Raw genomic sequence first — 18,211 nt, forward strand, 5'->3', positions numbered from 1 at the left:
GTCTACTAGAGATGCTGTACACAGCATGGGCTGCTTTTGTGACTTCATATATGTAGAAAATGCAATTTCCTAAGAACACAGCATGTTTTCATGGGTGTATATACTGTCTCTTCCTCACATACATGAAGAAAGGCTTGTAGGTATGCAGAAAACTTGGCAAGTATGAATGTCTTTAATTCTATTATTATTTATACACTCAAGAGACATGTTTTATCTAGATAAGGATTCTCTAGTGCTTTTCAGAACTGTTAGAATGTATTTCTATGTGTGAACATGGCTCAATGTGGCATAATATAATATATAACACATATGATAATGTGTGTTGAAAATTAAGGTAATTTAGTAAATAAACTTATGGTTTATTAGTCCTCTATTTGGAGCTTTGGGAATAAAGATGCGCCATGATGCTTTAAAATAAGCAAAAAATATTTTGTAATCCCATCTGGGCCCTGGATTTGTTTTGCAGCATAAAGACCTCAGTGACCTTAATTGTAAGTACTGTTTCTTGGTTAAAATGTGCTCTTAATTCTTTTCTGAATCCTGATCAACTTTGGGCCTCAAACAATCCTGGAGCTCTGAGTAGTGTGGAGTATTAGTTACATGCTGCCAAACAAGTGCTTCCTTTCCTAGCTTAAAAATTTGCTCCTACTTACTTTTGTTGAGTGCCTCTTGCTCTAGTTTATTTTCTGGGGAAAGGAGGGAGGCCCCCAGTTGGCCTTCCCACTGCCATAAGTAAATAGTTTATCTTTTCTCATATCTTCTCTTCCAAACTAAATAGTGTTAATCCAAATGCATACCTCCGTATGTGCCAGTGTCTAGCTTTTTGTATGTGTCTATGATGTATGTAAATATTGACAGGAGTCTCTTGGTGTGTAAATATGTAGGTGTGCAGAAGTCTGTGTTTGCATATATGGGACTCTGAAGGTGTGTAATTGTGTGGGGGTGTGAGACCGCCACTAGAAACACTAATCATTGCCACTCATTAGACTCGTTTTGTAGAATTTCTACAGTTTGGGTGTAATTAAGAGGAAAGAGTGGTTCAGAAACAGAAGTAAAATTTCCTGAAAACCAGCACTCCGCATCTGTAACTTTTATTGGCAGACCTGGCAGCCAATAAATGCATTCCCTGGCATCTTCCAGAATGGCAGTTCTTTTGATGAAGTTGCTTTGCTCTTAAGGTACAGATCCAGTGACGGGGCGGGGATGAAACCGCCCCGAACCCACTATCCTTTCGGGCCGAATGGAAGAGGGATGGAAAGCTGGGACAGGGTAGCGTTGTGCTCCCCAAGACGGCTCTACTCCCCAGTCAGCTTCTGCCTACGAAACAGGGCAGTTCTTGCTTTGTGACTACCGAGACCCAGTCTGCATCCCTATTCTTGGGGAAGAAAGCAGGGGAAGGTGGGATTTGTAGGTGTCGAGGACGAGGGGTAGGAGGTGGGAGCTCCTTTGGGATCATTCGCAGCCCAAAAAATCCTTGGAAGAGACCTTAGAAATCTCTGGGAAGGCAGGATGCTCTAGGAAGGCAGTAGTGGAGCACTCTGTCCAGGAGGGGGAGCTCGAAGCACACGGAGAGCTGGCTGCTGAGGCTCTGGAAATACCCACGGCTCGGAAAAGAACAGCGCGGGAGGCCCCGGTAAATCCTCCGGGCCTGCGCTCCCCCACCCAGTCCACCAAACCCTAGCTTTGACCCCAAGAAGAGCCTTTTAGGTCATGTGGGGAGAGGAGAACGCTCTTCTCCGCCTCGCTTCTGTCTCCTCGAGGACGGGTGTGAAGAGAGCGAGGGGCCCCCGGGATGCTCCCGCTGGCTCCGGGAGACGCGCATCTTCCAGCCGGGGCACGAGGCGGATTCCGAGAATCCCTGCCACTAACGATGGAAAGGGATAGGAGAATCAGGTTCTCCACGGAATAAGAGGAGAGGGGCAAGGTCGTCCCGGGGGCAGACATCGATCTTCACCGACTCTCCTTCTCCAAGGGCTTCTGTGAGCCCCGAGAAGCGGCCCTGCACAGCTCCTGGCACAGAGTAGATGCTTAATGAACACTCGGTGACCGACTGCCCCGTGCCATTGGGGGATAAGGAAGGAAGCTCTCCTCACTTCCAGAGAATCTGTTCCATTCTTATCTCAGCCTCTAGTAGGAAAGAGAAGGGAGGATGTAGCCAGGTTAAGAAATAGTATTCGTGGAAAAACAAGCTTAATGTCCCGCCATGGCCCTGAGGTACAAGGGATGTTTCTTAACTTAGAAATTAGGCTCAAAGGAGAATTCCTTCACCTCCAGCGGTGGCTTTCTTTTGCAAAGGACGCAGGGGGATGTGCAGTGAAGAGATGAGCAATAATCACCAAGAACTAAATCCGAGTTTGGTTACCGGACCAAAGACTTGTCCCGAGAGTTCTGGGACTACATGTAGGTTGGATATAATGCCTCTTTAAACACCAACTGTTTTTGGACTTAACGGCTAGGAACCAGATTCGTTCTAACGTCAAGAAGACACATCCAAATAGCCCTCTGAACAGCCCCCCCCTTACTACTATTCTCATTACCACCACCTTCCTTTCACAACTACACCTCCCTCTTCCCAGTATCCCTAGGTCTTTGGAATGATGTGATGGAGATACCTCCGTATTTGATATTGACCCTCTCTGGCCTTCACTTTTTCTAACACTGGGTCTGGTTAGAGGCAAAATAATGAGAGGGAAAAGAGGTCAGTCGCATAAAATGGATAGAGAACAATTTCCAAGAGAAGGAAATATAGAGTCCTAATCAATCAGATTCTTTCCCTTCTTCCTTTTAGTTGTCTTAAAGCATTAAAAAAAAAAAAAAAAAAAAAAAAGCCAATTTCTGGTTTCCATACCTTCCGCCTTCATTTGTTGCCAAATGTAAAGGTTAGGGGAAAAAAAAAAAAGATTCAGTTCAGTTATTTCCAGAGACCACTCCTCACCTCCCTTTGAGTCCGGCTCTTTCGAGCTTCTCCCAATAATTCGCAGGAATCAGGTACCCGTCCTGGAAAGGTCGGGGTATGGAGGAGGATTAAGGAGTAAAGGATCGGGCTTCGAGATCCAGAACGCAGCCAGCAGGTGAGATGGCAGAAACCCCAGTGATAGCAACGTAAAATCGGGAGAGGAGGGAGAGAGGGAGGAAGGAAAAGTCCCACATTCCCCGTGACTATTTGTTGGCCCTCTCCTTTGCAAGGAATTAGTGGAACCCTAACATCTTGGGAATTGAGAGGATGAAATTAAATCATTTTTTCTAATGGATAGTTAAGCGGGAAGTTATCCGATTAATTCGAAGATGTAGACAGCCATTCCGGTTCTTTCATTACCTGAACAAACAAACAAAGCTTTCCCTCCTAGTTCACAAAGAATTTGAGGGGGGAAGGGGGAGGACTTAAATTATTTAGATAATAGGGTCAAATTTTCAGCGCTATGTGCAAACAGACTCAATTCGGAAAGCTACCCCATTAATAGATGAGAAAGAAGTCAATCCAATTTAATTTACAGAACTGTTACTGTCTTACAACCTTTCCCATTTACAAGCTCAGCACAAATGCCTTTTTCCAAATCATGAAAAATATGAAACTATCTGTTAAACTGATGATTAAATAACGAAAGGAATCACGGGGAGGGACCAAAATAAAATAGTTAAGTGGGAGGACAGCTTTCCCTACCCTTTAGGTTCTTGTATTTAAATGTAAAAATTAATGAAAAACTGACATTAATAATCCCGATAATTAAAGCCCAAAAATCACTTTTGTAATTCAACAATCTATTTATTTTCAAGCTGACAGTGGTCATTTAAATTTTACCCGGATAATTATCTTAATTCTTTATTTTGTTTCTCTACTTTTCCTTGCTTGTGCAAATGCGCTTTCACAGACATCATGCCATTTTTATGTGATATCACCAACCCAAGGTCACAATGCATTAAAAAAGAAAAGCTCGTTTCCATTCTCTCTTAAACTTGCTTTTCTTGTTTCTCCGACTACAATTGAACCCGTGCACAACTTTTGAATGCCCCCTGCAAAAGCTCCAGACAGTGAGATTTTCGAAGAGGACAGGCAGCAGAACCTACCCCTTTGGCAAAAACTGACAGATCTAAGAAATAACGAGTGCTTGGACTGCTCTTTGAGAACCGGAGGGAGATGGATGAAAAGCTACAGGTGGAAGAAGGAGAAGGTGGGGGTGGGATGGAAGGGAAAATCGAGGAATTAAAAGGAGAGTTTGGACTGCTTGGATGTTGGAAGAATGGGAAGAGTTATAAATTCTACATCTCTGAGAAAGAAGAAAAATCTATTGTACATTGAGTGAAACCCTCAGGTAGGATTTAATCAATTCAGTAGTTGTTGCACTCTGCAAATCCTCTAACTCCATTCCTAACTTCCTGACCTTGACTTTAGAGAGACCTCCTTCTTCCCTCTCCCTCCTATTCGCAAGATATCATGCTGATATCACAGCATGAGTTTTCAAACCTGATAATTTCCTAGAATGCAATTTCCATGTGCTTTTCTGTGTAATTCTTGTTGTATTCCATAAGCTTTATTCCCAAGCTAAGGGGGGATTCTTCAGAAGGCCTTGTTTTTTAAAATGGGCGTGATCTCACCATCTCACCAAGTCCTCTTCTGCTCCCTGCTTCTTTCTAGATCTGATACTTGTTTTGGCTTCTCTTCTACTTGCCTGAAGGGGAGAAAGGGAGGGGAATAGGACATTTCATTTCTGTGCAAGACAGAGTTGCAGCCTATTGAGCAAAGATCCTTGATGTAGATCTGGAAGGAACCTTGGGGACCAAACCCTCTCATTTTACAAATGAGGAAATTGAGGCCCATGGAGGTTCCAGAGAAAGTTCAGAAATAGCCTGGTAACTTATGTTTGGGCTTAAAAGATTTTCCTCACATCTGTGAAGTATCAGAAAAGAAGCTGAAATGTTGTTTCCTGCAAGGCGATTTTTGCCAGTCCAGAACAATGTGTTCAATGGGGGTGGGGGTAATGTTAAGAAATGAGTCTGAGCAGCTCAGTAAGGCAGTATACCATACAGAATACCATTAAAACTAGCTTTTCACTCTGGGAATATTGCCTCTGACTCAATATTCATAATAGATAATAAATAAATATAAATAAATCAATGAACAAGCAAAAAGTCTGAAATACAATCAAGTCATTTTACTGGCACATGTTTCTGAATAAGCATATAAAACACAAATACAAATTACTTTTCCTGGAGGGGATCCAGAGCTAAACCAGTGGAAAGTTGATCTTGGTAAAAGTCGTTTCTCTATCCCCACTCCCCTTCTCTTTCCTCCCCTCCCCAAAAATCTAACCTTGTTTGGATGCCAGTTAATTTCACAATGGCAACTTTTATACCTGAACTAGAGAAACAAGAATGACTCTCCTTTGAGATATACAGTCTAGATCACATGCATTATGAACTGTCAATTTAGGGAACAAGGAGGAATGGCGAAGGAGGAAAGGGGAGACAGAGAGAGAGAGAGAGACAGAGAGACACAGAGATAGAGACACAAAGAGACAGACAGAGAAACACAGAGAGAGACAGACACAAAAAGATAGAGATAGAGGCAGAGAACAATACTGTATTGCAAAATCAAGGGACCTCTCTGCGTTTCCCCCATTAACAAAAACAAAAGAATCTCTATCAGGGCACTGTACTTAATGCCGCTTGCACTGGATGCAGTTTAAAGCTATACTCCACCAAAGGTAGGAGTTCAATGGACATTTACTTGGTTGTCAGAAAAACTGAAAGAAGAGATATGCAAATAAAAAGCAATGTAAAAAATAATAGAATTAAATGAGCACATGGAGTAGGACAGCTATGAGATTTGAACACAAAATAGCCTAAGAATACGGATATCTTAGCTCAGCAAAACTTTTAATTCCTGAGAACCAGGAGATATTAAGTCCATTAATTTTGACTCCATTATTTCTCCCAACTTATCTATAAAATGTCCATCAAGAGACTACAAGTCCCAGGGAACATCAAGTGAGACAATAGTTTTTCAACACTTTGATTCCCAAGCTAGGAATACTTAAAAAAAAAAAAAAATCTCCTCCCCTCCCCAATTCTTGGAGTATTTTTTTTTTTTTGTTATCGGGGATTATTAAATATTTTCATCTGAAATGGGATGAATTTTTTTGTCCTTTAAAATATATGTTAAACAACAAGCCATCTTCCTCTTTCTTCTTCCTTGAATAACCAAGAATACATACATTCAGTTTGCCCACTGAAGCTTTAGCAAAGATTTCAGTACCGAGTGAGAAAGTGAGAGAGTAGTAAAGCCAAAAGGCTCTACCAACACATCTGGTGTCAAAGCTGGTCAGAAATTCAGAGATGGAAAGAAGTGAAGTGTGAAATGCATCACACACTTTTCCTTCACAAGTTCTCAAATTTTGTCACTATCCCTTAGTAAAGCAAAACAAAAGGTATTGTTTAATTTCCACAGACATTTGTGTTGTTGAAATTCAAAATCATATGGTGAGCTTAGCTTTGCAGATTCTTTTTCCTTCTCCTCCTTACTCCTCCTTTTTCTTCCTCCTCCTCCTCTTCTTCTTCTCCTTCCCTTTCTTCCTCATTTATCTGTTTCACTCTTGCTCAAACGTTCTCATTCCTTTTAGCTTTCTTTCCTTGATATTTTTTCTTTCCGTGTTTAAAAGATAATGTATGTTGCCCCAAATACCAAAATCCAAGTAGCTTTCCCAGTGTGACTTCACCATACTTACAAATTTTTCCAAAAGGAAAAAATACTTCACAACTTATTCTGGTCCTGTATCATCTAGTTATTTAATCACTGTGGAAGTATTGTTCTAAATATTCCACTAAAAGAAACTATTGTTTCTGAAACTCCAGCAGGGCAGGCACGTGTGGAAATGAAAATTGTTCAGAAGAACCGTTAAATACTTTTGGACATATTTATTTGCTTGTCATCACACCTGCTAATACCACCGAGACATCATTTGAAGAAAAATGTTCCCTTTGGGGGAAAGGGAAAGAGATAGAAATAGATGAGCTTGGAATGACTGGATAAAGATGAGAGAGAGTTAAGCAAGCCAGTAAAACTTACCTGAACAAGCAAGTTAAAGGCTAATACAAAGAAAACAGTATTATTGTATTTATAAACAGCTCAGCTACCTGACACAATCTGACAGACTAACAAAGGAAAGCCATAGTAGCTGATTCGTAAAGGTGGGGGGCGGGGGCGGAGAAGGAAGACTTGTCAAAAGCTTTGTGAAAAAGGACGAATGGAATCCCTTTAAGAAACTTTTGGTTATGCAGCAGCTTTCCCAGTTCAACATACCTTTTACGCCCTTCCCATTTTATTTACCCCTTTAATACTGACCAGAGTGAAGAGCTGAGGGGTGGAGGGATTAAAAGATGGAGGGAGTAATAACTCTTTCCTTTCCGTTGAGGACACGGATTTATCTACGATTGTGTCCTTTGCTTTCAAGTAGCTTGTTACCAAGTTCAGGATAATTTGAAGCCGTGTGAGTGTAGTATATAGATATCTATTGAACGTACAAAGTAGAACGTGGGAGGAGAGGAAGGAAGGGAGAATGGACTGAGAGTGTGCATGTGTAAACTGAAAATCCATTTACGTGTAAACAGGTATGAGAATCACAGTACATGTGTAGGGGACAGGAAGGGATGCATTTAAAGATACATGAGCATTGCAAGACAGAAGATATGAGTACAAATAAAACAATGGAAAGGAAGTTTCCATTGAGGATGTTTGAAAAAGTAGACTGGGGAAAATATTTGCGTGGGGACAGAAAGGGGCCCTGCGTGAAATGCACAATTGAATACTGTGGATAAGTAAGGATGGGCATGTGTTTATAGGGATATGTGCGTGACTTTGTAGGGCAGAACAGAGACTAAAGAAATATATATCTGGAAAGGAAGCGTAAAAAGTTAGTGTGTTGTTTTTGCCTATGAATATGTGGCATGGATGTATGTGCACAGGACTAGGATTGTGAGGGGAAGAAAGTAAGTGGATGAGTGTGTGTGGTCAGTCTCAGCGCAGTAATTCTTGCTCCCGCTAACACCGCCTCTGAATATTGTGTGTATGTATGTGTGTGTGTGCGCGCGCGCGCGTGCTAACTCCTCTTGCCCCCTCCCTTCTCATTCAGAGGCGGTTCTTACCTTCCATTGGTTGGCCGGTCCAGGGCTGGGCGGAGCTCCTCTGCACAGGGGGAAAAAAGTAAGTGCGTAAAAAAGTCCTTGCCTGGGTGACGGATGCTCAAAAGTTCAGAAGTTTTCCCAATGCTTCCTTAAGCGGCCCGCGCGCGCGCTCGAGAGAAGGAGAGAGAGAGAGAGAAAGAGAAAGAGAGGGAGAGAAAGAGGGAGAGGGAGAAGAGACCGGGGGAAAAAAGTTGACGCTGGGACATCGAGAAGGTGGATTTTTCTCTCCTCCCCCTCCCCCAGCGCCAAGCCATCCCCTTGGTTATTTTTCCTCCCTTGCAGGCCACTTGTTGCAGATTCCCGTGAAAGGCGCTGGGAGTGTGACAGACGCTTTGGCGAGAAGTGGTGCTTTCCTTTTTCTACTTCTGTTTTTTTTTTTTTTAATTTTTTTTTTCCATTTGCCCTGGGAAGCTGCTTCACGAGTTTGTCCTGGGCCGTTTTCTTCTTCCTTGTCTGGACTCGCTCTTTTTTCATCACCACCCCCTGCACCGTCCCCTCGTCTCCTGTGTCCCCGCCACGCCTGCCTCGTCCCAGGCGAAGAAGAGAAGAGGCTCTACTCAAGGAGAAGGGTGTTTGTGGCCGAAGGAGGCGAAAGGGGGCGGGTGGGCCTGGGGTAGTGTGGTGCCGAAAAGATTGGAGAGGAGAGTGCCAAAGGGAAGGAGTGAGTCCAAGAGTGAAGGACTGAGACACACGGGTCGAGTGAAAGCACTCGAGCCCAAGGACTTGGACTTGGCGGCTCCGCTCGGCTCAGCTCGATTCGGCTCGGCCGGAGGGCCGGAGGAAGGGTGGGGGGGAGGCGGGCGAAGGGGGGGCGGGGGGCGAACGGCGAGCGAAGCAGCACCGGGCTGAGGCCATGCAGGCGCGCTACTCCGTGTCCAGCCCCAACTCCCTGGGAGTGGTGCCTTATCTCGGCGGGGAGCAGAGCTACTACCGGGCGGCCGCGGCCGCTGCCGGGGGCGGCTACACAGCCATGCCGGCCCCCATGAGTATGTATTCCCATCCGGCCCACGAGCAGTATCCCGGCAGCATGGCCCGCGCCTATGGGCCTTACACCCCGCAGCCTCAACCCAAGGACATGGTGAAACCCCCTTACAGCTATATCGCTCTCATTACCATGGCCATACAGAACGCCCCAGACAAAAAGATTACTCTGAACGGCATCTATCAGTTCATTATGGACCGCTTCCCTTTCTACCGGGACAATAAGCAGGGCTGGCAGAACAGCATCCGGCACAACCTCTCGCTCAACGAGTGCTTCGTCAAGGTGCCCCGGGACGACAAGAAACCCGGCAAAGGCAGCTACTGGACCCTCGACCCGGACTCTTACAACATGTTCGAGAACGGCAGTTTTCTTCGGCGGCGGCGGCGCTTTAAGAAGAAAGATGCGGTCAAAGACAAGGAGGAGAAGGACCGTCTACACCTCAAGGAGCAATCCCAGCAGCAATCCCACCACCAGCCCCCTCCCCGGCAGCAGCAGCAGCAGCAGCAACAACAACAACAGCAGCAATCAGAGCAAGCCGAAAGCGGCTCGGCAGGGGGCTCGGGCAGTGGAAGTTCACAGCAGCAGCAGCAGCAGCCGGTGAGAATTCAGGATATTAAGACAGAGAATGGTACGTGCTCCTCACCACCTCAGCCACTATCTCCAGCCGCGGCTGCTCTCGGTGGCAACAGCAGTGCTGCGGTCCCTAAAATCGAGAGCCCCGATAGTAGCAGCAGCAGCCTGTCCAGCGGCAGCAGCCCCCACGGCAGTATCCCTTCGAACAGGTCCCTGAGCTTAGACGCGGGAGAGCACACACCGCAGCCGCAGTCGCAGCCGCCGCATACGCAGCAGCAGCAACATAGCCAAGGCTTCAGCGTGGACAACATCATGACCTCGTTGCGGGGCTCGCCGCAGGGCTCGTCCTCGGAGCTTAGTTCCAGTCTTCTGGCCTCCTCCGCTGCCACTTCATCTAGGACGGGCATTCCTCCCTCCCTCTCACTCAGCGGCTTCTCCCCAGGACAGAGTTCCATCTACAGCTCCCCATGCAGCCAAAGCACCAACGCCAGCAGCGCTAGCGGCGGAGGTGGCGGCAGTGCTGGCGGAGGAGGCGGCGGAGGCGGCGGCGGCGGTGGTGGTACTGGGGGAGCCGGGACCTACCACTGCAACATGCAAGCCATGAGCCTGTACGCTGCTGGAGAAAGGGCAGGTCACTTACAAGGCGGGCCCGGGAGCACGGGCAACTCAGCAGTGGACGATCCCTTGCCCGATTATTCTCTGCCCCCTGTCACCAGTAGCAGCACGTCTTCCCTGAGTCACGCCGGCCAGGAGCCGAGCCATCACCCGGCAGCCCACCAAGGGCGCCTGACCTCTTGGTACCTGAATCAGGCGGCCGGAGACCTGGGCCACTTGGCCAGTGCGGCCGCGGCAGCCGCAGCAGCGGGATATCCCGCACAACAGCAGAACTTCCACTCTGTGAGGGAGATGTTTGAGTCGCAGAGGATTGGCTTGAACAACTCTCCGGTGAATGGGAATAGCAGCTGTCAAATGGCCTTTCCTTCCAGCCAGTCGCTCTACCGCACGTCAGGGGCTTTTGTCTATGACTGCAGCAAGTTTTGACCAAAACAAAGCAGCAAAACAGCCCCCTCCCCCGAAAAAAATTCAGATCCAAAACCGAAACCAAAAAAATTAAAATCCCCAATTAAAAAACCTAAACTTTTAAACTTCACTTACAAGCCAGCAGAATGTCTCCCAAAATAAAGCCTACCAAAAAAAGCACAAAGAAAACTGTATTTTCTTAATTAATTTGAGAGCCATTTTGCTCTCCCTAAGTAAACCAAACTGTAAAGTATTTTGTACAGAGACAGCAAAATCTTGGTTTGTTAAAGGACAGTGTTACTCCAGATAACACGTAAGTTTCTTCTTGCTTTTCAGAGATCGTTTTCCTTCCCCTTTAACGTCTTTCCTTCAACCCTCAACCTCCATCCTTAAGATATTATTTTATCCTATGTTTAAAGGGAGGGGAGGGAATTCCCATATACTGCAGTTGCTTTCTCCTCGTCCCCCCATGGACTTGTTTTAAAATGTAAATTGCAATATAGTAATTTATTTTTAATGTGTAGTGGGATGTTGTGGACCAAACGCCAGAAAGTGTTTCCAAAAACTGACGTTAAATTGCCTGAAACTTTGAATTGTTTTTTTTTTTTCATTATAAAAGGGAAACTGTATTAATCTTATTCTATCAATCATTTTTTTCTTTTTGTTGAACATATTCTGAAGGTATTGCATTGTTTGTTTATTAATAAATTTACCATTCAATTTGAATGAGACTTTAGAGTCTGGATATTTTAATACATCTTTAATTAGTTTAAGGAAAAGAGATTTAATGGTAGAAGGCTCGAATTTCCTAACTCTCTGAGAAGAAAAAAAATTCCAGTGTCAAACCTCAAATCCAAAAAAGTGCCCAATCTCCTGCAATATGTTCCGTGCAGTAAATTTGCTTTATGACTAGGAAAAAGAAATACTTTCCTGAGCAGATATAACCTGGCAAATAAACAAACATGTTTTCTCAGTGATGAAGTAACACAATCTGGAAATATTAAGTACATGAAGGAGCAACAATATTGCCGTATGTATTGGTATATGTCTAGAGAGGAAAGGTATCTGTAGAGACTTCCAGTCATATTGAAGTGAATACATGACTCATTTTGTCTAGAATATACAATGGTAATGTATATTACATATCCTTGTGGGAAGAAAGTGCTCAATAGTTCTTTTTTTTTCTATGAAATCTAGTCCTAAATGAGGAAATTTATATATGGGGAAGGGGGAGGGAGAGGGAGAGGGGAAAAAAGAGGGAGGGAAGGAAGAAAGGAGAGAGAGAGACCTAGATTTGCAGTCCTTCGTGCCTTAACATAGATGAATTTTTTAAAATTCCTACTATTTTATTGAAAAGGAATAATTAATCTTTTATGGGAAACTGTTTTAGAAGATCTGTTTGAAGAACAGTTAATTATTGTTAAAACATGAAAAAACAACAGAATTTATAAATGTGTAGATTAAGGACTAAGGCAAAAAAAAAAAAAAAGCCACCCCTTTGGGGAAGATGGTTTCTTCTCCTAGTAATTGTTCTTGCTAATTTACTGGGAGATCCTAGGGGCAATCTTAACTGTACCTCCTCCTTTGTAAATAACCTAGGAAATGTAATAAATTCATTATCTTAGAATGATCCACCCTGTCAATCAGACTTTGGGGAGATGTCTATTTGATTACAGATATTTAGGGCCTTTAAGTTTGCTTTCAAGATAATACAGTTTCCTATCTGCCGCTCTTATCTTAAGGCAACACTTAGCAGTAATTGCTGTTGTTTGTTGTCAACATTTGATCATTGTTAAAGGTTTGCTGCAAATAAATACAAACTAATTTCAGTCAAAACCGTATTTTGTGGCTTCTGATTCAGTCCTGTCACCTTTGCTTCCCTCCCCCATACCCTCAAGGTAATCCAATAGTCCAGGAAAACAGCAGAGTTTATGCTGAAGTTTCTCCTTTAGGTCAAACCTATTTAGATCTATATTATTGGGTCATGCATTTTTCTCCATTGCCTCGGACTATTTTCTGAAATTAATTTAGTTTACTGGAAATGTCAATGCTGTCTAGTGGGGAGAAAATAAAAACAAAATCGGTCATGTTTCTTGTAAACATTTCTGTAGCATTTCTGGCCCACTGGGCAGCTCCTTTAGACTTAGTGGGGGAACAGATGCTTATGTGACTAAAAGGCCGTTTTGTTCACAGTGTTTTCTTACCTGTGCCTGGTTCGAGGTTGTTTTTAGTTAAGGCCGGCAAAGAAAGGCAAGCAGGTGTCGGACTCCATCCAGGTTGACTGTTCATTCAGATATTTCTACAATCAAATACTCACTTCAGAAGAAACTACAGTGTTTAACTTATCCAATGCACACAGCCCCCAAAATCCAGTTCTTGAGTTTAGGGCGGGGAATAGTGGGTAGTTCCTTTACTTTTATGCAGTTTCTGTTTTTAAGATAACAGTTGAGAGTTAGAAGCAATTGGGATGTCTACCCAATTTGTAGGTTCTGGCATCTTTTCAAAGTCAGACGTCCAAAGTTTGGGGACGCTTTCTTTCCGAGCTTCTTCTTTTGCCTGATAATGCCTTTCCTTTAATTAGCTTTAATTATACATTACTGCGGAGGTGACTTCGTCTTAATTGTTTGTATTTTTTCTTTTTCCTTCCTCTATCCTCTAGCTTCACCTTCCTCGACTTTTGCCCCTCTCCCTTTACCGGGTTCCCAGAGTTGTCTCCAGCGGGTTCTGGGAGCGAGTTGCTTGGGGAGAAAATAAATAGAATCAAAGAGGACCTTTGTTAACTCTGATGGTTTAATCACCGGGTGGATTTGTGAATGCCAGAGGCCGAGAGGAGGAGAGAAGGGGAGGTAGGCGGAGAAGGGGTGTGTGTCTGAGACATATGTCGAAAGTGTGTGAGTGTGTGTGTGTGTGTGTGTGTGTGTGAGAGAGAGAGAGAGAGAGGAGGGGGGGGGTGTTGCCGCGAGCGAGATTTGAACTGCTGTATTATAATTATTCTTTCTACCTAAGCTGCTTGAGCTTTAGCCCCTGTCTGTTGTCCAGGTCTAAAAGCAAACACCCTGCCGCCTGTCTCTTTTTTTCCACCCCCTTTTCCTATATCCTCTCTGTCCTTTTTCCTCTTTCCCTTCTCATTCCCTCTTTCCCTCCTCACCCTGATCCAGAGTATTATTATTAACTATTTATTCATCACTCGCCGCCTTTTGTTTTGAAGACACACGTGTATTTAGGAACACATCTCGGGGTGGAAAGGTCAGAGAAATTTCATTATTCACGTGTGACAGAATTGGACTTTACTTTGTTGGGGGAGGGGGAAAGGGAAGCCGCTGCAATGCTAGTAATAGTAATGGGGATCAGCCAACCAAGTAGAGAGTTTAAGAACCAAAATAAAAGTCACCACTATTAGGTTGCTTGCATTTTCAAGCGTTACTTTATGCTGGGAGTTTTCGGGATAGACTAGTGCAATCGCGGCCGCAGCCTCGGAATGAGGGATCACTTTTCCTGAAGCCGTCCAAAGCTGAGGAGATTTTGCGGCCGGCCTTCCTCTAGGAGACAGTGCAAGCTAGTGCAGCTCAGAAAAGGCATGTCGCGTCCTGCATTAGGGCCAGCACTGCTTTCTGGATTCCCTCGGGCTGAATCCCGTACATGTGGGAGTAGAATCCTAATATATCTGCCCTCTGCCCCGCAGTTTTCGTGGCGTCCGCTTGCGTTTTAATTTAGTTCAGATGCTATCGGTGCTGGTAGGATGCTTATTTTATTTTTTTTAAACCTAATTCAAAGAGGGAAGAGATCCTTCGCAAAGTGAGAGTAGTTTGACCGTGCTAGAGATAGACTAACAGATTTTAAGTGAGTGCCTTTAAGGAATTAAGCCTATCACCTCAGCATGGCCACATTAAATATACATATGTATGTGCGCGCGAACGCACACATATGTAATATGTCTGGGAATGCCTTGGTTCCGTTGTAGGTCCGATTTCTTACTTCAAGTTTAAAATACCATGAGGATGAGGCTATGATTGGTTTTGGGCTTTGGAGACCTTAGAAATTTTCTGAGTGTGTACACTTTGAAAGGAGCTACTGAATTTGGCCGTCTTCCTTTTCAACTGAACCAAGGATTTGATGGGAGACCGGGGATAGGGGTGGTGGGAGGGGAGGAGGAGGAAGGTGAGGAGATGTTACTACAGCTCCAAGAGAGAAAGTCTTCGGCCTCTTCACTCAGTTTGCAACTGCTTCTTGGGGGAAAGGGAAGGGTGTCTGAATGAAAAAAGTTAATTGGTCGATCCATTTCTGAATTATCAACCTAACCCAAAGAGAAGTTGCGCAGAGCTGGCGGAAAAAATAACTCTTCTATAAGAAATTTGAGATTTCAGACTAGTATCAGAAAAGACTCCATAAGGACCTAGCTCCTTCCTCTTTAAGTTTAAAGGAAACAAGAGTAGGGAAGAAGTATTTGAACTCATTGGGTTGCAAGAATCTAGGAAATTGTCCCTGGATCTAAAATCTGATGGTTCTTTTTTTTACACCCGGTCAGCGAACTGTATTTCACTAATTATTGCTGCTTACTTCATTTCGAATTTTTTAAGTAAAGAACTTTAAGATTACACATAGGCTGACACGTTCAGTATAGCTTTATCTACACAAGATGGCTCTATCACAATTTAAAAGCAAAATGTCTTAGGTTCCTGAATTAAAAGTCAGAAGTCCTGCATAGACCTGTATTTAAAACCCCTTGTCTTTTCGTGATTCTATTTCTCACTAGCCGTGAATTTATCTTTACTCCCTAATCCCTTCACCAATTTAAGAAAAATCCAACAGAAAATTTCTTCATTTTAAATGAATATTAGGGAAACATGCTTATTGCTTTGATCATTTTTGAAATTCTGGTTTGTATCTTTTTAGCAATGAGAGTTAGATGTCTTTAAATTAGGCTGCATGAGGTGAAATAAGGTTATTGGAAATTATGAGTATTTGAAGGTACGGAAAGTGTTGGAATTAGATATACTGCAGGAAGTTTTTAATGTATTTAAAAGTGTATGTAGCAAGAAATATATTTTTAAACACGTTGAGAACTAATAAGGTGGCTTATATAGTTGGTTATATATATATATATATATATATATATATATATATATATATAATAAGTTGGTTGTAATCCTAGGTTACATAGTATTTTTTTTTAGCACTTTGCCCGACTCTTTAATTAAGAGATGCACCATTCCACAATTATTTATCAACATGTATAGCTTAATTAATAATTGAACTTTTAGGAGAACTAATTCTCTATTTTTCTGAAGTAATCAGATTTGAGTTATTGTTTTCTTGAGCACTTTTAAATGAAGAATACCAAGACCCCTGTTAGAGATTAATTGGAAAGGGGGAGACATTTCTTTTTATTTTAAAGGAATAAAATCCTTTTTTAAAATTTTATTGGCGGTGTTCTCTAAAGAACACTCGAATCCTGAATTATTCATGCGATGGAGGGGGAAAGTGGGAAGCAAATCAGGCAGTTAGAAATATCCCCAGAATTCTCCTTCTTTCTTATGTTGATAAAGTGACTTTAAGGAAAAGTCTGGGTGACGATTTTCTCCCCTGACATCTGTTGAGCACCCCCCTCACACACACACACACACACACACATAAACACGCAATGTTGGGACGTGCTGTGATCTGAGATAGAAAAAGGTTAGGGGGAAATGATGGGGGATCCCCAAAATCTTGAACCTCAGAGTGGAAAACTTTTCATTCTGCCCAATGCCATTTGTGTGCACTTATTATCAGGAAGGAACAATTTTCCTCTCTCCTGCTTTTCCTTCTCTCAGTTTAATTATGATCTGGTTTATGAAGCCATTCATTCGTTTCTTTCCAGAGTCATAAACAAAACGTCGCGTTAGAGTTGAGATTGATGGTGTCCAAGTAATAAAAGCAAGCCAGGTCAGGAAGGAATAAAATTCAATCAGAGCTCTGCTGAATCATTTTTCAAGAGAACAGAAAGACATAGAAGGAGACAAGAGGGTCAAGAAAAGATGTCACAATCTTTAGCACACTATTTGGCAGCCTGGAAAGTGAAGTGGGGGTGGGTGTAAGAAGAAGGAAATAATGGGGAGGGGAGTAGGATGGAGGAGGGGAAGGAGACAAGGAGCTAATGAGATTTTTTTTTAATCAAATGAAGTCTAATTTAATGAGACAATAGCCAAATCAGCAGGGGGGGCGGGGAGGGAGGGAACATCCAAAATTTGGCCGTAAGGCCGCAGACATAAACTTTAAAAATCCCTGTTCTCTGATAGCTCTCATTTCGATTATAACTAGGAGATAGTTTAGCCACAAAGAGTTTTTATTAATTGCGTTTTCACTCAAACCTATGTAAACAAAAAACCTGAGCCCTTAGGACAAATATCCACATAATCTTCCTATGATGAGACTAGCTTTTTTCTTTGCACAGCACTAACAAAAAAAGAACTTCTGAAAAACGAATTGTTCTCTTTTTCCTGCTCCCTCTATTCCTTCTTTTGGTTCTAATTCTTTTCCCTTTGGTGTTTTTGTCTCTTCCTCCCTTAATTTGTTCTCGTTTGCTTCATCTCTTTCCGTCCCCCCCAATTTCTTTTTCCTTCCCCATCTTCCAAGTCCAAACAGACTCTGAAGTTAAAATGTCCTAGCTTGATCTCGACTCCCCTAAATCGGCAATTTGCTGCTGCCCCAGAGAAGATCTTGTTTTACAGATATTGTTTTTCTGCTAGGGTTAAAATTTTCGGAACGGTTCCTGGGATTAGGTTTGGGAGAGGAGAATAGGAAGACTGAAGTTTGGACTTCAATCTATTCCCTTCTCTTCTCCCCGAGGGAATCCCAGTTTTTGCTTTAGGAGAGACTTAGAGAATTCTATTCAGTCCAGGCTTAGTATATCCCCCCCCTCACCCCCCCTCCCTCCCCCGTACAGACTGAGGTCAGTTCGTCTCTCTAGGACCGGTGAGGGAAATGGAGCCACGCATAATAAAGAAAAGCATTCCAATTCCAGCAGTTGGCTAGAAGAAGGGCTTCGGAAGGACTACGTTAGGCAACGTGATTAGTACTGGAAAATTGAAGAAAATGTACCATATCTGCCTCATTGGAAGCTCTTAGAAAGGTGTATAGGAACATAAGGCTCAGCTTAGCTTTGCTGTACTACTTTCCAAGCTTACTCTGGCTCCGAGAGAACCCTCTGTTTTACATTATTTTTGTTTGTTTTGTTTACTTGATTTTTTCCCTGACTGATTTTAAATTTGCAGCATATTGAGCATATTATACTAGATTCAGTAGGAACTGGAGTTTCCATGTCTTTCTATCTCAGCGACCCTGCGTGAGTGACTGACTGACTTCAGGAAGTAGAATATGGGCATTCAGGCACAACAATGGGGGGAAGAGGGGTTAATGTGCGAGAGAGACGCCGAAAGGGACGTTTTGACTTTAAAAAACTCTGCAAATTCTTTCAGT

At 43.3% G+C, this 18,211-nt stretch overlaps 1 protein-coding gene and 1 long non-coding RNA gene across 2 annotated transcripts; both read left to right on the plus strand.

Annotated features, from left to right (window-relative positions):
* Positions 1-1,697: 1,697 nt before the first annotated feature.
* Positions 1,698-3,925, plus strand: LOC116420655. Its single transcript, XR_004231041.1, has 2 exons — positions 1,698-3,071; positions 3,870-3,925. It is a non-coding gene; the product is annotated as an uncharacterized LOC116420655 (long non-coding RNA).
* A 4,260-nt stretch (positions 3,926-8,185) lies between these two features.
* FOXC1 (forkhead box C1) lies at positions 8,186-12,242 on the plus strand. The gene has a single exon (XM_023496377.2). The coding sequence runs from the start codon at positions 9,032-9,034 to the stop codon at positions 10,772-10,774; it is 1,743 nt and encodes a 580-aa protein (XP_023352145.2). The 5' UTR covers positions 8,186-9,031; the 3' UTR covers positions 10,775-12,242.
* The last annotated feature ends 5,969 nt before the right edge of the window (positions 12,243-18,211 follow it).

Source organism: Sarcophilus harrisii, chromosome 1, assembly GCF_902635505.1.
Source record: "Sarcophilus harrisii chromosome 1, mSarHar1.11, whole genome shotgun sequence".
Classification (NCBI taxonomy): domain Eukaryota; kingdom Metazoa; phylum Chordata; class Mammalia; order Dasyuromorphia; family Dasyuridae; genus Sarcophilus; species Sarcophilus harrisii.